Consider the following 20,201-nt stretch of genomic DNA (forward strand, 5'->3'; position numbering starts at 1 on the left):
AATTTTGATCAAATTCCTAAATATAAATATTACCAGGACTACGTTACAAATACCCGAAGATGATTTTTAATTGTAGTAAATGAGAAAAAAAGTTGCAAATGAAACAGGCAGTATCGTCATTTTTAAGGTATAATAAAATCTATATCAGTTTTTTTTTTTACATTTTGAATAGAGCAGCGAAGGGTTAAAATTTGTATTTATTTTATTTTTTTATTTGTATTACTTATTTATTTATTTTTGCTGTTTGTTTCATTCTCATCACCCTCTGCCATGTAGACTCAACAGGAAGTGAGAGGATATTTCTACAACATGAGGGTTTTAGCGGCGCTTTGCCATCGTTTTCACTGCGCTTTTTTGGCCACAGGCGGCCGAAGGAGTTAATGGTGCCGCTGCCAAAGCGCTTTGCAGGCGTTTCAGCAGCGGTATCCATTCATTTCAATGGGCAGGGGCATTTTAGAAGTGGTGTGTACACTGCTCCTAAACCACCCCAAAGATGCTGCTTGCAGGACTTTCTTTAACGTCCCACAAGCGCACCGCTCCAGTGTGAAAGCACTCGGGCTCTCACACTGGAGTGACAGGAGAGGCGCTTTACAGGCACTATTATTAGCGATAAAATGCCTGCAAAGCAGGGGCTTTCACACAGGAGACACAGCAGCGGCTCTTTCAGGGCGCTTTGCAGGCACTATTTTTAGCACTGTAGGGCCTGCAAAGCGCCCCAGTGTGAAAGGGGTCTAAGGCGTTACTCAACACTGGTAGAGCATATTTGCATATAGAGCTGAAGTTGTTTAATCTAACAGATCAATACATCTATCTCTTGTCTTGCCGCCACCTCTGTACAGTTGGATCAAGTGTGAAAGTATGTGCCTGTAGTATATTTTATGCTTTTTCCAAAATATATGTGAATTTTTAACTGTTTTGCCATCCTAAACCATCACTTTAAATAGAGGCAAGTCAGAGAAAGAGCTTTCCTCGATTAGATAGATAGATAGATAGATAGATAGATAGATAGATAGATAGATAGATAGATAGATAGATAGAGACACTATATTGCCAAAAGTATTGGGATACCTGCCTTTACACACAGATGAACTTTATTGGCATCCCAGTGTTAGTCCGTAGGGTTCAATATTGAGTTGGCCCACCCTTTGCAGATATAACAGCTTCTGGGAAGGCTGTCCACAATGTTTAGGAGTGTGTCTATGGGAATGTTTGACCATTCTTCCAGAAGTGTATTTGTGAGGTCAGGCACTGACGTCGCACGAGAAGGCCTGGCTCACAGTCTCTTCTCTAATTCATCCCAAAGGTGTTCTATTAGGTTGAGGTCAGGACTCTGTGCAGGCCAGTCACGTTCCTCCACCCCAAACTCGCTCATCCATGACTTTATGGACCTTGTTTTGTTCACTGGTGTGCAGTCATGTTGGAACAGGAAGGGCCATCCCCAAACTGTTCTCGCAATGTTGGGAGCATGAAATTGTACAAATGTCTTGGTATGCTGACTCCTTAAGAGTTCTCTCCACTGGATGAGCGAGTTTGGGGTGGAGGAACATGACTGGCCTGCACAGAGTCCTGACCTGAACCCGATAGAACACCTTTGGGATGAATTAGAGCAGAGACTGCAAGCCAGGCCTTCTCTCCAACATTAGTGCCTGACCTCACAAATACGCTTCTGCAAGAATGGTGGACAGCCTTCCCAGAAGAGTTGATGCTGTTATAGCTGCGAAGGGTGGGTCAATATTGAACCCTACGGATTAAGATACCATTAAAGTTCATGTGTATGTAAAGTCTGTATGTTTGTATGTAATATATATATATATATATATATATATATATATATACCGTATATATATATATATATATATATATATATATATATATATATATATATATATATATGAGTTTTAGCCATTTTTCTCACCAACATGTCTTCTTTTTCATAAGACTAGAATATAAATTGAGCTTTTAGCCAGAAATGTATGTAACTTTTTTTTTGTTAAATTGTGAGTTTACCAAGATCTCATTAGTAGGAGTACCGATAGTTAATAGTCCATCCTTTTCTTTTATTTCAGGTATTTCCATACTATATACTTAGGGATCCGCAGCAGGAGAAGTGGAGACAATGACAGATGGAGATTCTACTGGAAGATGGTATATGAGTATGCAGATGTGAGTATGCTGCATTTGCTCGCCACATTTCTAGAGAGCGCTCCACAGCTTGTCCTGCAGCTCTGCATCGTCATACAGACTCGGAGCTTACAGGCTGTTCAAGGTAAGAAAATTTTTCTTTTATGTTTGAAATGTCACCACATCACATCGCATCACCACAGTATTAGATTAGATTTGTGTAGCATCTAATCTTCCAGTAATATCAAATCTCAAAGCTTCTAAATCTTCTAAGTGTGATTACCTTTAAAATCTCTTTATAAACTGTCCTCCCAGGTTGGTGCTGTCTAAGTTAAATAAGTGTACTTGAGCTGATTCCAAACCTAATACACTACTCTTGGCCAGCAGCTCTGCTGTGAATGAAGCTTTTGTACAGTAGTTGTGGACTTCATACATACATCATTGCAATACAGTTGCAGTTGTGTTAGTGATAGGGGGTGCTATAGGTGTTCAATTATGACATTCCTTATACATACACAATTTAAAGTACATAGTGCTTATTAATGATATACAGCTGATAAATCCCGACAATCCAGTGCTGAAGTTAATTAATGACAGTGATACAAAATTAATACATCAAAAAATAAAGTCCATAAATGTTCCTTTTGAGTGCAACTTCAATTCTTACAACTGTCACCAATGGCAAACGTCATGTAGATCACCCAGTGAATGAGAGTAAAATGCCTACTCACCAGACCACCATGACCTTTTTAACTAAAAAAAGATCAGGTAAAGCTGTTACCATGGATCAATGGTCCTGCTGGTGTACCACAGGAGATGTAATTGGGAACCTTGTAGTTTCTCCACCGCGATAGCCCATTTAGAAAACAGATAAAAACAGGACCATAGTATAACATTGTTTATTTAAGAATTGAACATAAGAAACATAGGCTAAATGGCTGCTTACATACGTTGTTGCCTTAGCCTGGCACTGAGGACTTTAGACATGACCGGGATGCGCCTCGACGTACGTTTCGTCTTACAATGTCATCAGAGATGCATCCTGATGACGTTGTAGGACGAAACGTACGTCAAGGTGCATCCCGGTCACGTCATGTCCAGCCTCTTCTGGTTTTCTATTCACCACAGTGGTGGAACGCACGCCGATCAACAACACCGCAAACGGGATGGTTGCAGCAAGTTCGGGCTCACATCCCATTGAGTGCAGTATGTTGATCTCCTTCGCTCCAGTGCATTCAAGTGGGTGTTCCTGTCAGTGACATCATGTGCTGAGAGAGGAGGACTGGCCAGATCAGCACATCAGAACAGGTAGCTGTGCCACAGCAGCTTTCCTGTGCAGGTCTGCATGGAAAGAACACTTTTACCTTCCTGACCTGTCTGTGTGCCCTCCTGTCCCTCTGTGTGCTCTTCTGACCCTTAATACCATGTCCTTTTGACACCTCTGTGTGCCATCCTGACCCTCTAGTATTGTGCCCCCCAGCCCTCCTGATCCCCCAGTTCCATACCCTCTAGACCCCTCTGCACTGTGCCCTCAAGACCCCACTGTACTGGGCTCTTCTGACCCCCTCCCCATATCAGCCCCCCTGACCCCTCTGTACTGTGCCTTCCTTACTCCCACTCCTCCCTCTTTTTACACTGTCTTGCTGATCCCCTGTTCTCTGCCCTGCTAACCCCTGTCCTGCTCACCCTTCTCATCTGCCCTATTGATCTCTATACACTGCTCTTCACATGACATACTACTGACCTCTGTACACTGCCCTACATCATACCGAACTCTGTACACTGCCCTACATCCTACTGAACTCTGTACACTGCCCTACATACTACTGACCTCTGTACACTGCCCTACATCCTACCGAACTCTGTACACTGCCCTACATCCTACCGAACTCTGTACACTGCCCTACATCCTACTGAACTCTGTACACTGCCCTACATCCTACTGACCTCTGTACACTGCCCTACATCCTACTGACCTCTGTACACTGCTCTACATCCTACTGACCTCTGTACACTGCCCTACATCCTACTGACCTCTGTACACTGCTCTACATCCTACTGACCTCTGTACACTGCCCTACATCCTATTGACCTCTGTACACTGCCCTACATCCTACCGAACTCTGTACACTGCCCTACATCCTACTGACCTCTGTACACTGCCCTACATCCTACTGACCTCTGTACACTGCCCTACATCCTACTGACCTCTGTACACTGCCCTACATCCTACTGACCTCTGTACACTGCGCTACATCCTACTGACCTCTGTACACTGCCCTACATCCTACTGAACTCTGTACACTGCCCTACATACTACTGACCTCTGTACACTGCCCTACATCCTACTGAACTCTGTACACTGCCCTACATACTACTGACCTCTGTACACTACCCTACATCCTACCGAACTCTGTACACTGCCCTACATCCTACTGACCTCTGTACACTGCCCTACATCCTACTGACCTCTGTACACTGCCCTACATCCTACTGACCTCTGTACACTGCCCTACATCCTACTGACCTCTGTACACTGCCCTACATCCTACTGAACTCTGTACACTGCCCTACATACTACTGACCTCTGTACACTGCCCTACATCCTACTGACCTCTGTACACTGCTCTACATCCTACTGACCTCTGTACACTGCTCTACATACTACTAACCACTATATACTGAACTGCCCACTGCTGACCTCTGTATACTGCCCTACTCACTACTGACCTGTGGGGGCTTGTTAAGAAAAAAAAAGAAAAAAAAAAGGTTGTGGCACCCCAGTGATCTTTGCTGTCTTCTATGTTGTCATGGTAGATCTCCACCTCTCAAAGTTAGCCTATCCCTGTTCTAGAATGACACTAGACCCGTGAACACCAAAGGTGTTCTCCTAACATCAAAGTAGGGAAACATCATTTTGGCCTGCCCCCTTGCTTCCCTTGCACCACTATTTGTCAGTTAATGTCATTGGCAGTCTCACTGACCATTTGTGAGAAGGGGGTTTCCAAAGTTCTGATTTCCTAGCTGAAGTTGGTAGTTGTGTAATTGAGTGCCTATCAGGGCTCCAAGGACAGGAGGTGGTTCACTAAGCTTACAATAAGCACAGGTTTGCTCTGGTGCTAGGTTTACACCTGTGCGTTTTTAGCATGTTTTCAGAAGCACAGGAACACACGTCAATTGATTTTACCATGGTTTCCTATGGATCCTGTTCACATCTATGCAGTTTCCTGCAGTGCATTTTTGAAGAGGTACAGGGACTTATTTTCATGCAGGAAGGTGCATTTTTGAGCGCATAGACTTCAATGGAAGTGCATCCAAAACAGATGAAAAATGCATGTACATGCATTTTTGGTTTGTTTTTGGTAGAGTTTTGTGTTTAACAACCTACTCCTTCAAAAAAAAAAAAAAAAGCATGGAAACTCACTTGAAGCATTAACAAACCCAGGACCCTGCGATCACTATATTTGGTCTCCCATAGTACACAGAACATGGAAATTCAATAGTTTTAGTAAATATAAACTGCCTAATACCTTTTCTCAACAGCAGTATACAGTCTTGTTACTTCTATCAGTGTCTGGTTAAAGCTTGTAGGAGGAGATTTAATTATCCCCCGATTGTCCCATGAGGCTGCAGGACCCCCAACTCTCTAGCAATACACACCAAACTGAGCCTGGGCAGCTTGTCCCCTAGCCTATATACTATGAGCAGATAGATTGGGGACTGTGGAAGAAGGGGAGGAACAGGGAAGACAGGATCAAACATTCTTTTTACACAATGCAGAGGATTACCTCCTTGGGTTCCACAGTGAGTATAACAAGCAGGCTATTCTGCATATACAGACTGATTTTAATAGGTATTTCTACCCAAAATTGATTATTTAGAATACAAGTCAGCGCTGTGACTTGGCAAAGGTTGGCAAAATACTCCTTAGCATTGTATTTCTGTGAAGAGTGATGTGAAAACTGATGGCAAATGAAATGATGTTTCTCCACCATGTGTCTTACTAATAAAATAACTAGAAAATGATGACCTCTGTGTGGACCTGAAGAGGATTTATTGTACAGCAGAGGAAAGTAGGGTGTGTCTCAGACCAATTCTGATTACAAGGTGCTGATTATTGTGCACCAGGTCGACCTCTTTTGCCCATGTGACTGCACGACTACAGTAACAAAAAAGTGGTGGTAAGGCCTCATGTACACTGCTGCTGGTAAACAGATGTTTAGGAGCAGTTGGGCGTTTTTTTTCAGCTGCCCCTGAACTCTCCTCTGTTATCTTATCAGTACATGTACACAGGGTCGTTTATAGTCATTTCCAGGCAGTTGAGGTTAGAAGTGTTTTTTGGAAAGCCAAAAAATGCGCTCAGGACAGATGTTCAGAGGCATTTGAAACGCCAAATGCCTGTAACAGCTTGTGAATTTAACTTGCGCTTAGCCGCATTTCGTTTATAGGCGTTTATAAGCGTTTTTATTGGAGATACATTTCTGACCATTTAAAAAAACGTTTCTAAACTCAAACGAGGCTAAACGCGGTACAACAGGCATTTTTAACCACTTCAATACCGAGCACTTAGACACCTTCCCGCCCAGGCCAATTTTCAGCTTTCAGCCCTGTCGCAATTTGAATGACAATTGTGCGGTCATGCAACACTGTACCCAAACAAATTTTTTATCATTTTGTTCCCACAAATAGAGCTTTAATTTGGTGGTATTTGATCACCTCTGCGGTTTTTATTTTTTGCGCAACAAATAACAAAATAACAAAAATTTTGAAAAAAAACAAGTTTTTCTTTGTTTCTGTTAAAATTTTTTGGGAATAAGTATGTTTTCTTCTTCAATGACGGGCACTGATATGGCTGCACTGACACGGCGGTACTGATGGGCACTGATGGGCACCGATGAGGTGGCACCAATGAGGTGGCACTGATGAGGTGGCACTGACGGGCACTGATAGGCGGCACTGATTGGTGGCACTGGTATGCGGCACCGATGGGCACTCATAGGCGGCACTGATGGGCATTTGTAGGTGGCATTGATGGGCACTGATGGACACGGATGGGCACTGACAGGTGGCACTGATGGACACTGATGGGTGGCACTGATGACACTGATTGATGGCACTGATGCCCCTAAGGGTGGCATTGCTGGGCATCAGTGCTATATAATGGTGCCAATCAGTGCCCATTTGTGGGCACAGATTGGGCATTGACTGGGCACATTGGGCACATGTGGATGGCCATGGGGTACATACCTGGCCATCCACATGTTGCCCCTCTCCCTGGTGGTCCTAGTGGCGATCCCTGGTGGTCCAGTGTGGTGATCTGAGGGGAGTCTGCGCTGATTGTTACGCAGACCCCCCCTGTCAGGAGAACCGTTGATCGGCTCTCCTCTACTCGCGTCTGTCAGACGCGAGTGAGGAAAAGCCGATCAACGGCTCTTCCTATTGACATCGTGATCAGCCGTGATTGGACACAGCTGATCATGTGGTAAAGAGCCTCCGCCGGAGGCTCTTTACCAAGATCGGTGTAGCGGTGTGTCAGACTGACACACCGATCCACCGAACGCCGCGATGCGCTCCCCCGCAGGCGCGCGGCAGCATGTTATCCTGCTGGACGTCATATGACGCCCAGTCAGGATAACTGAACCACCGCCCGGCCGTCATCTGCTATGGGCCGGGCGGGAAGTGGTTAAACGTCGGTTACTAGCTGTCAAGTTCCATTGTTCACGTCCCATGTACATGAAGCCTTAAGCCTCGTACACATGATCGAATTTTCCAACGGGAATTGTATGATGACAGGCTGTTGGTGGAAAATCCGACCGTTTGTATGTTCCATCGGACAATTGTTGTCGGATTTTCAGTGAACAAATGTTGGATGGCAGGTTTTTAAATTTTCTGTGGACAAATGTGTGTTGTCGGATTTTCCGAACGTGTGTACACAAGTCCGTCGGACAAAATTCCAAAGTACAAACACGCATGCGAGGACGAGCCAGAAGCGGTCGGTCTTGTAAACTAGCGGTCGTAATGGAGAATTAACATTCATGACATGGCAAATTATGGAATCTCGAAATGCAGCACACAATTCTCTTCTTTAATGGGATAATAATGAAGCTGCTTTGCTGGTGATACTGATGGAATTATTGCAAACAAATTTTCAAAGGCTTTTTTTTTTCTAGTGATATCAAGAATAATATTATTATGTTTTTTTTTTTTTTTTAATTTGTTCAAGTTACCACAACACCATTATCCAGTAGTTTTTAAGATCAAAGATACAACTATGTTGGTGTCCCTTGTTAATTTTACATTGTATTTTTTAAAATGTAACTTCCTACTCCCAAACTGTCATTTGAAGTAAAACACATAGCCAAGTATTATTCTACACAATTTTTTTATTGTGCATTAAAAAAAGAAAACAAATAAAATTAGACATGCTATCTGCCAATAGAACTTAACCAAAAAGTGCATTCTGTGCATCCAAAAATATACCAAATCAAATCATCATTCAACCAAAAAAAATAATGTCAAAGCAATAACTCCAAGGCCATTAATAAGTAACACGTTATCTCCTCCGATTCCGCAACATGTCTGGTTGACGAACGGCCGTTCAGAAACTAACTGAAAAGCACGAAATGAAAAGCGTGAAATGAAAAGCACGAATCAACACTCACCAAACTTCTACTAACACGAAATTAGCAGAAGGAGCCCAAAGGGTGGCGCTAAAGAGCTGAAAAAACATGTAGTGACTACGTTCGTGATTGTTGGCCAACAATTGTGTGCCGTGTGTATGCAAAACAAGTTTGGGCCAACGCTCTTCAGACAAAATTCCACGTTTTTGTTGGCCAACAATCTGATCGTGTGTACGAAGCTTTAGGCTAAGAAAATGGACGTTGTTAGTACAATATCTATCTTACTACATAGTTGTGTTTGCATAATTATTTTCTTATTCCAATTGTCTGACTTAGCTTTAGTTGCAAATAGAAATATGACATTATATATGTATTTGTATTCGGTATTATGTTGTTAGGATTTAGAATGGTGGTGATTTTCAAAAGGTTTACATGTAACTACCCAGCATTCCTGGCTGCAGTATTGTGTTGACAAATTACTGTCATGGAATAAAGTGGATGAGCATTCATTTGCTGCTGTTGAAGATCTAATAAACATGAAATGATTCCAATTGTTTCCTGCCAAAAGAATATTATCATTCCAAATACTGATCAGCATTTGTTCATCATACATTTCTTAATTGAAGATTCTCAGTGAAGACCATCTTGGGAGTTTATTTTAATCAGAGTGTTTTGTGAAAGCTCCATTCAATGCCCTATCAACAATGATAATTTTCATTGAAAAAATGCATTTCTTTTATCTTACCGTGAAACCAACACAAAGAGTTAAGTATACAACTTGTTAGTTTAGCAAACAAAATGGTAGTGCCATTATAAACATATACGACTGATGATGCATTTTCTTTGGCCAGCTGGAACTAGTTTTTTTTTCACCCCACTCTATTCCTCAGATCAAGCTAAAGCATAACTAGGGGAAGATTTTCTAAAGGCAAATAGTCTGTTCACTTTGAAAGAAAAATTGCCCCAGAGCTTCATGAAGTGAAGCCCTGTTGACTTCCATCATCCAATCATGTGCTAGCAAAAATGCTGTTATTTTATTTTCCTTGCACACGACTGGGGTATTCTTTGCAAAGTGAAACTTTGCCACATTCACTAGGCTTGGGGCAAATTCCTGTGCAAAGTGCAAATTCCCTATAAACAGCCAATTTACCTTTAGTAAATCAACCCCAGTTATAGGTTACAGTTCAGCTGCATTGCATTGCTTTACAATAAAATGAAACCTCAAAAAAAATGAATCGTTGAATATATGGGTACTGTGTTGATATTGTCAATTGTACAATTGTAGCACTGGTGTTCTAGATTAAAATGCAGCTGTTTCAGTGTACTCGTTAGTGTGTTAATTAAGTTTTTATAATTTTGTCTCTCCCACAGAGCCATTATCTAGATGTCACTATTGCACCAGATTGCTCATTTTTTTTGTTTTTTCTACAATATAGAGAATCTATTAGTAAAGGGCATGGCCGCTGGGTGAATTGGGAATTCTTATGGAGATATCTTGATAGTGATTTCCTACAGGGCTGTAGGAAGCAAGTGTGTGACGCAGCTTGCCCATATTCACAAAAACACATTTTTGTGTGTAGAGATGGCCATTAAATAAATAAGTTGCAGTCAGATACTCCGAATGAAAATCTGATATTGTCTCGTCCTCAGTATTTACCTATGTCACTGACTACCAAGGTGGCTTGGATTATGCCTTTCATTGATTAATGCATGAAGTATTGTTGACTCAACAACAAGTAGAGGTATACGGTCAGCAGCATATCTCTCCTAGCAATATGTCCTTTCAATAATATCTTTGGGCAGAAGTATATTTTCCCAAACAATACAGCCCCCAACAGTAGTATATTTCCAAACAAGCCATAATGTTTCCTCCAATTAATACAGCCCTCAAGTATTACATCCCAGCCCTCCACAACATATGCGCACCCCTGCCCAGCAACATATGTTCACCGCATCAGTATGACTTCCACCAGCAATATATGGAATGCATTTCTGCCCTGGCAGTACGCCTCCCCCATCAATATATTCCCACAATCTATACATTTCTACCCCAGTAGTATGACTCCCTCTGGGAAAATATCCAACACTCAGCCATATATGTCCAAACCAGTAGCATAGTCCCCACCAAGTAATATATCCACACACCCAACAATATAAATCTGTCCCAGAGGAATATCTACTTCCTGCAAAATATCTTCCCTCTCATAAATAAATGCCCTCTTCAACAGTATATTCAATACTACTACTATTACTTTATGCCTTTCCCACAGCAAAATATATCCACCTTTTGCTGCAGTATGCCTATCTTTTCCAAGAAGATCATTGCTAACAGCACACCTCCACCAAGCCTCTTCCTCATGCCTGATCGGGAACAATAAACACATTCGCTCTTGAGAGTAATTGTCATGCCCACTGGTTGACATCTGCAAAATCCAGTTAGAGAGTACATTACATTCATCATTACTAGGTGGAATTGCCAGCTGACCTTCTGGTGCCTGGAGAAGATGCAGGTGAAATGAAAATACTGATTACTAGTAAAGTAAAAGACAGATATTAAAAGCTGGTAAAAGACAGATATTAAAAGCTGCATTGGTGGTCTAGGAATATAAGCATGACACAAGGAAGGTGAGCCCCACTGTGTCCCATGTAGGCTGCTGTGGCTACAATAACACCTCTGAATGCAGCGCATAGTAAAGTTGTCCACATACCAAAATCCATTCAACTCTGTTGTAGGATAGTTAGGTCTTTGGCCATATTAGATTTTGGATAAACCTAAGTTCGCTTCATTAACTATAGATCAAATTTCGTGAGGGTCAAATATTGAACTTCTGGGAATTATGTTTTGGTTGTGATGATGACCATGTGTTTTCCCTCTAACAGCTGTGACCTGGAGAATCAGTTTAGTGGAAATGTGTTGTTTAGTGAAGTCTATGCCAGACAGAACTGTGTTTAAGGGCCTATTAGCCCACTTTTATTAAACCGCAGAAGATAAACAAAAGTCCAACATAAAGTTTCCCACACAGTCCATCTTCTCTATCAAAATAGACAAAATGGAAAATGCTGGGCCACCAGGCTCTTGAGGCTCACTCAGCCTCTGTCGCAGTACTATGCTACGCGGGCCCACTACTGGCCTCTAGGAAGGGGTTCTCCTGACACCCAAGGCTTTCTCACTCCTCCCAGACTCACAGTTTCCTCTGCTCCGAATTGTCTCAGCAAGATTCTCCCAGGCTCTCTCAGCTGGCCCAACTCTCAGTCTACTGACCTGGAATCTCCCCACATGGAGTGCCGTCTCAGGGATATTGCCATGGCTCCTAAATAGGAGCACACCTCCCTCCTGGCTGGAGGAACTACTCCAACACTAACTCATACTCAACCTCCACCTGCAACTCTTAGCAGACCTTCATTATAAGGGCTGTGTGCACCTGGGCACACACCCTGCTGGTTGTCTACAAAACCAGGACACCGTATTGGAAATTTCTTCCCTCCCAGGTTACTTTGAAATCTTCAAAATACAGAGCCTCATCCAGAAATACCAAAATCCAGAGAAAGCAGCAAAATAATTTCCCGCTGAAATTAATACTACGTAGCCCCACACTCTGCAAAGGTGCAAACCCTGTGTCCTTTTCCTGACCAACTTCACAGTGACAGATGCTTGCACTGTCACACAGCCTATTTTTTATCTTGGCTATTAAGTGTTTATTGCCAGTTGGATTAAATTGGCAGCAGGAGGTCATCATTCAGAAAGGGATCCTAAGAAATATTGATAGCACTGGGCTACATCTTTCTCTGTTGTATTACAAAAGCAGCCAGCTACCTTGTAAGGAGACCCATCTATGCGTAAGCTGTATCTGGGGGTATATAGATTTATTCAGATAAGTTGAAAGGTAATAGATATTATACAGGCTACTGGTTTCAAATACAGATGATTGCTTTAAAGTGGATGCCATTGTCAAAACCTAGACAAAATGCTAATTTTGAAAATAATTAACCAGTACAAAAAAATGAGTAGCTCATTGAGCGAGCTAATTCAGAAAAAGTCATCAGCTGCTGCAGGGAAGCTGTCAATCATCTCTCTGATTCATGAAATCCTTCAGAATAATAAAGACAAGTACTGACAACTCAGTGTGCCCTCAGGTGATGCCGCAGCTCAAACTGTCCACTTTCTCTGTGCCTGCGGGATGCCTAATTGCCCAGATATGATGTAGTGTCTTAATTTCACTAGTATTTAAAAGGTGCAACTTACAAGTATATAGAGAAAAATTCTCCTAAACTTCCATTTTAGTTTGTGGCCTATTATAAATGCAAAAACTGTTCCAAACTGGTTAAAGCCTGGTTCACACAGGCGTACTTAGGCTTTGTTCACATGGACGTTCTTAAAGTGTTACTAAACCCACAACAGTAAAATCAGTCTCTATATGCAGTAAAGCATGCTTGTTATATTCACTGTGAAGCCTAAGGGGTTAATCCTCCACGTTGTGTAAAAAGGCTGTTTGATCCTGTCTTCTCTGATCCTCCCCCTCTTTTATTGTCCCCCAATCCATCTGCTGATAGAACAGAGCCTTGGGGGCACTCTGCACATGCCCAGTTTGGTGTGTGTTGCTAGAGAGTGTTTTTTTGTGGGGGGGGGGGGTGCATATGATCAGCACAGGGCCAATCAGCACTGTTTAAACAAAAAGTCAGGCATCATGTAGCCTCAAAGGACAGTCAGAGGACAATGAAAACTACTCCTACAAGCTGTAACCATTGCTCGGCTGGACACTGACAAAAGTGTCCAGTGCTATATACTGCTGATGAGAATAGGTATTTAGTTTAGTTTATATTTACTAAAATAATTGCAATTCCATGTTCTGTGTACTGTGAGAGACCAAATATAGTGAGTGCAGGGACCTGGGTTTAGTAACACTCACCCGTGTCAGGGCCATGGCTGTACAGGTGTTCCCAGCATCTGTGTACAGGCAGGCCCATTCGTGTCATTTGGGATGCAGCTGCTGCACAGACATAGTCGCTGCTCCCAATTTGACATCCATGTGGGTGCGGGTCAATATGAGTTCGGAGACCTGCATGCACCCACATGCAGTGGCATGGCTATGGGGGTGTGGGCCACACCAGTTTGACACCCGCCAGAAGGGTGACACCAGGGGCGGACTGCGTTGGGCCGCTCTGCTACCCCCTGAAAGGCTGCACTGCTTAAGCAGCAGAAACGCAGGGCTGGCGGAAGCGGTGGAGAAGCGATCAGTCTCTAAACTGTGACAGTGCATACGATCACAGCCTGAATGGGGAGGAAAGCAGGCCGGAGCAGACAGTGCTGAGACACTGGCCGCTGTCAAACAAAGTCCTGCCTCCTGGTTTGGCTCCTATGATGGACAGCACACCGGTCCAATGCTGGGAAATTGGACTAGTGTGAATCTATCATAGGATCAAGGAGGCGAGACTTTGTTTGACAGCTGTGTGCTGTGTGCTCCGGCCAGCTGTCCTCCCCATTCAGACTGTGATCAGATGCAATGCGTCACCTTCCCCACAGTTTTGTTTAAAGTGTTAATAAACCCTCGTTTTTTTTTTACATTAAAATAACAAACATGTTATACTTCCCTGCTCTGTGCAGTAGTTTTGCACAGAGCAAACAGTTTGCTCTGGGGGCACCCAAGCAGGCGCGCTTCTGAGCAGCAGCTCTGTGTTTCCATTTACACGTGGAGCCGTGGCTCAGACCCGCCCCTCTGTCTCCTGATTGGCTAGCTGGCTGTGATTGCAAGCAGCGGGAGCCAATGGCTCCTGCTAATTCCAAAAGCCGGTCAGGAGTGCGAGTCCCTGGAGAGCTAAGGCTCTTGTGGACACCGCTGGATCAAGAGGGGGCTCAGGTAAGTATTTGGGGGCTGCTACACACAGAAGATTTTTTACCTTCATACATAGAATGCATGAAGGTAAAAAACCTTGTACCTTTACAATCACTTTAATGAATGATCGCTTCTCCTTTTGTGAGTGCCTTACAGTTTTTGTTTTTAATATAAATGCTTTGTTTTGAACTTGGTTCTTTGTTTATTTTTCACAACTTGAGGGTCCATTCACACTATGAATCGCACAGGAATGAGTTGTGCGCTCATGTGTGATTTACATGTGATTCCAGTGCAGTGCGATTTCGGCCCATTTATTTCAAATGGGCTGAAATCACACTGCATCACACCAAAAGTACTGCAACTGAATTGCATGGTGCTTCTGTACCATGTGATCCAGTTGGGGCAAATGCACTGTAGTTGCGACCTGCATTTGGGGTGGCCTGAACTTTGCATTGACACCCGCTGCAGATCACAAGAACAGTGGGTTTGGAATGCAGTGCTGGAAACGTGCAGGGAACACAGGTTTCCCGCTCTACTATCCCAGGCTGCATTGGACTGCTTCACAGTTTTTGGGTCTGTCACACTAGAATGCAGTGAGGGTAATCAACGCTCCCGTGTGGCTTCCCAGTTGCACTGCCCTTGCGATCTATGGCGGGTGTCAGTGAAAAGTTAACAACACCCCCGAACACAGGTTGCAAAAATTATTGGGGAGGGGTCACACCATGGGGGTTGATTTACTAAAGGCAAATAGACTGTGCACTTTGCATAGTGCAGTTGCTCCAGAGCTTAGTAAATTAGGTAACACTTCACTTTGCAGAGAGTACCCAATCACGTGCAAGGGAAAAGCTATTCCTCACCATATTTTTTGCTGTACAGGATTACTGATCTTTTCTTTATGTTCTCTATACCTTACTCTTCTGGGAAAACAAAGCCAATGTTGCAACAGTACAAAATATAAGCTAAGACAATGCCCCTGCAAATTGCTGGTATAGAGAATGCTGTCTGTGTTCTCCTCTGCAGCATTAAATATTGTCTACAGGAAGAGGCTGCCTTTATCGTCCTACTGCAAGCAATAGAGTTATTGATCTCACTCCATTACTCTTAATGAGCATTGGATGTATGTGCTCTCAACTATTTTATTGCTTTGAGAGAAACTTTCTACAGGCTTGTTTAACTATTCTTATTTTTCTTTAGCGGCATGTTGAACAGCATTGAACAGCATTGCTCTTTGTGTACTAAGCTAAAACAGTCAGGAGAAAACTATAATCACATAGAATAGGGGGCTATCTTTAAATAAGGCAATGTAAGTAGGGCCTTCAGAGCTAAAATTTTATGGGGACTGCGGCCTATCCCTAATTTTATTGTCAGTTTACATTCTTAGGTGAGTTGTAGACAGTGGCATCACTAGGGGGTGGCTACTGGGGCTATAGCCCTGAATCTGGGGCCCATAGCCCAGAGTCTCTTACCTAGGGTTGGCTCCGGGCTCCATCTGGTCAGCTGATGGCTGGGGGAGGAACATGACTAGTTAATGTTATCAGGCACAAGTTCTTATCTATATTTAGCAGTTCTGACATTTTAATCATTGTCCTGACGTCCACATCTGTACCAATCTGCCGGGCAATATAATTGTCGGGAACCACAGCCCTCCCCTGATGTAATGGGGGGCTTTCTGGGGACCCTGGTGTATTGAGGGGGTCTGTGATTTAAGTGGGGATCCACACTCAGATATGTAACAATATTTTATATATTATAGATTAATTTCTTGCATAAAACATAATTCTTTTTTTGTAAGCTTTACAGGTTGTATGGTTATAGATGTTGCTAAAGTAAATAGTGATCTATGGAGGCAGCAACATTAATTTGCCCCCAAAAAGCAGATATTACCATTACAGAGGGAAAAGGTATATGATATAACTAGCCACAACTGCAGTTTGATGTGTTCACATCACATTTATTATATGAATTTACATAATACAAAGGCTTCTGTGATTGGGCAGGAGGATGGGGAGGGACAGGCATAGCAGCTGCACCGAATCTAATGTTGAAGGTGCTTAGACCTGACGCATCAGCATTTGGCTCCTGATAGCCTTCTTCCAGGATTGCAATAAAACTCTCAGATGTAAATAATAGAGATAGGCCAAGGAGATGTCATACACCTCCTTGGACTTAACTGATAGTGTGCTGCCACTTTTTACAAAGGAGCTGAATTCCTACCATTCAACTTTAAAGTTGGGATCCCTCCAGAGTCTGGAACGGATGAGTGACGTCAGCACTTTAGGCCTGCTGTCGGCTGAATCTGGGTCACAGGAGTGCAGAACTAAGTGCAATCTTGTGACCCACAGGAGAAGTAAGGACAAAAGAGCTTTGGCCCTACTTCTCCTTTAATTTTTGGATCTGCAATTTAAGTTGGACCTGCAAATGTTCATAAATTAGATTTTACCAGTACTCTGGTGAATTTATAATGATAAGTGTAGAACAAATATTCCATTATCTGTCAAGACAAAGCTCACCCATCTATTTGTGCAGTACATTATCAAAGCTAAATCCTGAATTTATACAAATGCATAAGAATTATGTGATGTTCTCCACACAGGTGCACCTGCGAAAGGAATTTTGCCAATCTGAAAGTAATTAACTCCAATTACAGCATATTCACTGTGCGAGAGTAGGCGTTCACTCTTTGCCCAATTTATTGTATAATTTAGATTACATCACATACACAGTTCATACAATAATATTCTACACAACCTTCTGTAAAATAAATGTATTTTCTACAGATATACTTCCTAACACATAAATAATAACTGATTCACAGGCTGCATCAACTTCTTCTATGTGCCTGCTTCTTGAATCAACTATGAACTGAGCATTTAGTAGGACTGCAGATATTCTGTGTTCATAGCTTAGAAGATTAATAGAATTTACACTTGAGTCACTGAAATATTCATATGTAATCTCAATTCTTTGTTGTACATTGGCGTCCCTTAGTTTGTTTATTTATTTAACTAAGAACTCTCTTTCAATTTTCTTACTGAAAAACAATAAATCTGGTAAAAGAGAGAGAAGATGCTCTTACACAGAGATGTGAGTACCGTAAAGTACTTAAAAGTACAAATTTTACATACTTAAGATTAAAGTGGTTATAAAGCTTTGTTTTTTGTTTTTGTTTTTTTAAAAATAACAAACATGCCTATACTTATCTGCTCTGTGGTTTTGCACAGAGCAGCCCCGTTCCTCTTCCTCTGGGGTCTCTCGGTCCCTTCTCTTCATTGGGTGCCCCAGGGAAAGCCGTGCTCACTCCTGAGTCTCACTCTTGTGTCCATTGACACAGACAGCGGGACTCGACCCTGCCCCCACCTTCCCGTGACATGGGATTTGATTGACAGCTGCTATCACTCTGTCCAATGAGCAGAGAGACAGCGGTGGGAACCGCTGCACTCGTGCACATTGCTGGATCGGATGGGCTCAGGTAAGGAAAAGGGGGGGTCTGGGGGGCAGCTGCAGCACAGAAGGTTTTTCACCTTAATGCATAGAATCAGTGGCAGCCCGTCCTAATCTACATGCAGGGCATGCCCGTGACCTAGATGGGGTAAGTGCGGGGCTGGTGGGCGGACGGACGAGTGAACGACGGGGGGCCCTTTAAGGCTTCAGAACGCTTTACTTTGTTCCCCCAAATGACATACTGTAAGAGCAAGATTGAAGATATAGTGGTACTCCCTAGGGTGCTGCTGGATAGATGGCTCATGCCCTGTGCAGCCTCCTCTCTCCTGCCTGCTTCTCCCAGCCATTCTGTCCAATATCACAATGTCAGATAGAAGGGACAGCAGGGATGCACCTGGAAGTTCCCTCCCCTTGTGGCTCTTGCATCAAAAAGCATCGCCTGATTGACTGCAAAGAGATTTGGTCTCCAGCTGTGATAATGATTCTTTACTGCAAGATTCTTTACTGCTAAATTCTTTACTGCAAAATGTCAAATGGTTTAACAAGTATAAGATGTAGCAGATATATTTGTGTGTTTTATATATAAAGGGTTGAGTGCTTTTTTAAAGGTGCAATGTACAAAGGTTGTCTCAGTGGTGGTCAACTTTGAAACATATAGAGGGCTGTACAATAGCAACTTGTTTTCATGTGTTGCAAGTGCATTTCATTGAGTTCGGGAGCCCATTCAAGCTGAATGGGCTATAATGCACCTCAATGCAAAAAAGGTCAATCCTGCTAGATTTTTACTGCAATGCACACTAATGAGAAATTGGGGGTAAAGTAAGCCCCATTGCAGGTGCCAGGAGCCTCAATAATAACCGCTAGCATTGGTGGCTTTGCTAGATCTGGGCACCCAAGGCATGTGCCTTGCATCTCTCAGCTGGTGACCTGGATGCTGAGGTACCCCACTGTGTTCTCTTTGCACATTGCCGATGCTTAGCGAGAGAGACAGAGCAGCGAGTCAGTGTTCTGTGTTTTAAAAACAAAAGCCCGCTTCCATCTATTAGCTGCTGTTAGGTCCCTAATTTACTCTAATTCACTGAGAGAAGGGTTTGGGGGTGTGCAGAGATGAGAACTGTGGATGGAGGAAGGAGAGCAGGGTGCAGACTTCAGAGCTGTGGGTAGAGGGGATGCTGAGTGCAGAGATGAGAACTGTAGGCAGGAAGGGCGTTGATGGGTGCAGAGGTGAAGGCTGTGGCTGTGGGGGGGCTGGTAGCAGAGATGAGAGCTGTAGATGGAGAAGGGGTGCAAACATGTGAATGAAGGGGATGCAAAGGTAAGAGCTGTGGATAAATGGGGGAGGGCGCATTACTATTATTAATAAGCAGACAAATGTGCATAGTACTGACAATAAGATCCCAGGTAGCAAGGATAACTTGCCACAAATTTGTGGCAGTGTTGAATTGTAAGTCTGTTAACTTGCTGCACATATTTACTAGCAAGTTGTACACTTGCAGAGCACTTCAAGCACAAGTTCTAGTTGACACTTTTCCAATTTGTAAAATATTTGCGTGGCGAGTTTTTAACAAGAGCAAAGTTGCAGTGGTGCTTCTACAGCAAGAGCTCTGCAAGTCTACAGCATGAACATTTAGCCACAGTGACCCCTGTGGTGGGATGACTATTGCACAACATGACTGAACCAGAACTTCCAGCAGACTTGCAGAATGTTTGTAAAGAAAGTTGATCTGGAGTCACGGAAGCAATGTGGACTTGCTGCAATTGTGCAACAAACTTGTGAAGCCTGGCAAGTCTAGCAATAACTTGGCGAGTCATTTTCAACTTGCAGCACAATTGCTTACTATCTGGGATAGAGACATAACAGTACAATAGACAAACCAAAACTATGAGAAAAACAAAGACCCTGCCCAGAAGAGCATAAGTAACATCAAAGTATGTCCTTTTTTTCATAAAACAAATAGTAATAATAATATAACTAAGATCATGTCTTTGTTTATTTTTTCTAAAAAAAAATTCTTACTCTGTGTTCCCTTTTGAAAGTCTCCCTGTTCCAATTTCCCTCCTCAATGCCACGCAGCACAAGAGGGATGAACATAGCAAAAGCCACACCTCTCCTCCATAGCAGTGACGACAGCGGTTCTGTGTCCTTCTCCATCTGTCTGTACATCACTCAGAATGTTGTATGTACAGT

At 43.0% G+C, this 20,201-nt stretch overlaps 1 protein-coding gene across 1 annotated transcript in view; it reads left to right on the forward strand.

The window, feature by feature from the left end:
- Window positions 1-20,201, forward strand: part of XKR4 (XK related 4) — a 453,031-nt gene that overhangs the window by 327,331 nt on the left and 105,499 nt on the right. The window contains exon 2 of the mRNA XM_073631614.1: window positions 2,067-2,266. Within this exon, the coding sequence (XP_073487715.1) occupies window positions 2,067-2,266 (200 nt within the window). The remainder of the gene's footprint in view (window positions 1-2,066; window positions 2,267-20,201) is intronic.

This window comes from Aquarana catesbeiana, linkage group LG05 (assembly GCF_042186555.1).
Source record: "Aquarana catesbeiana isolate 2022-GZ linkage group LG05, ASM4218655v1, whole genome shotgun sequence".
Lineage (NCBI taxonomy): Eukaryota > Metazoa > Chordata > Amphibia > Anura > Ranidae > Aquarana > Aquarana catesbeiana.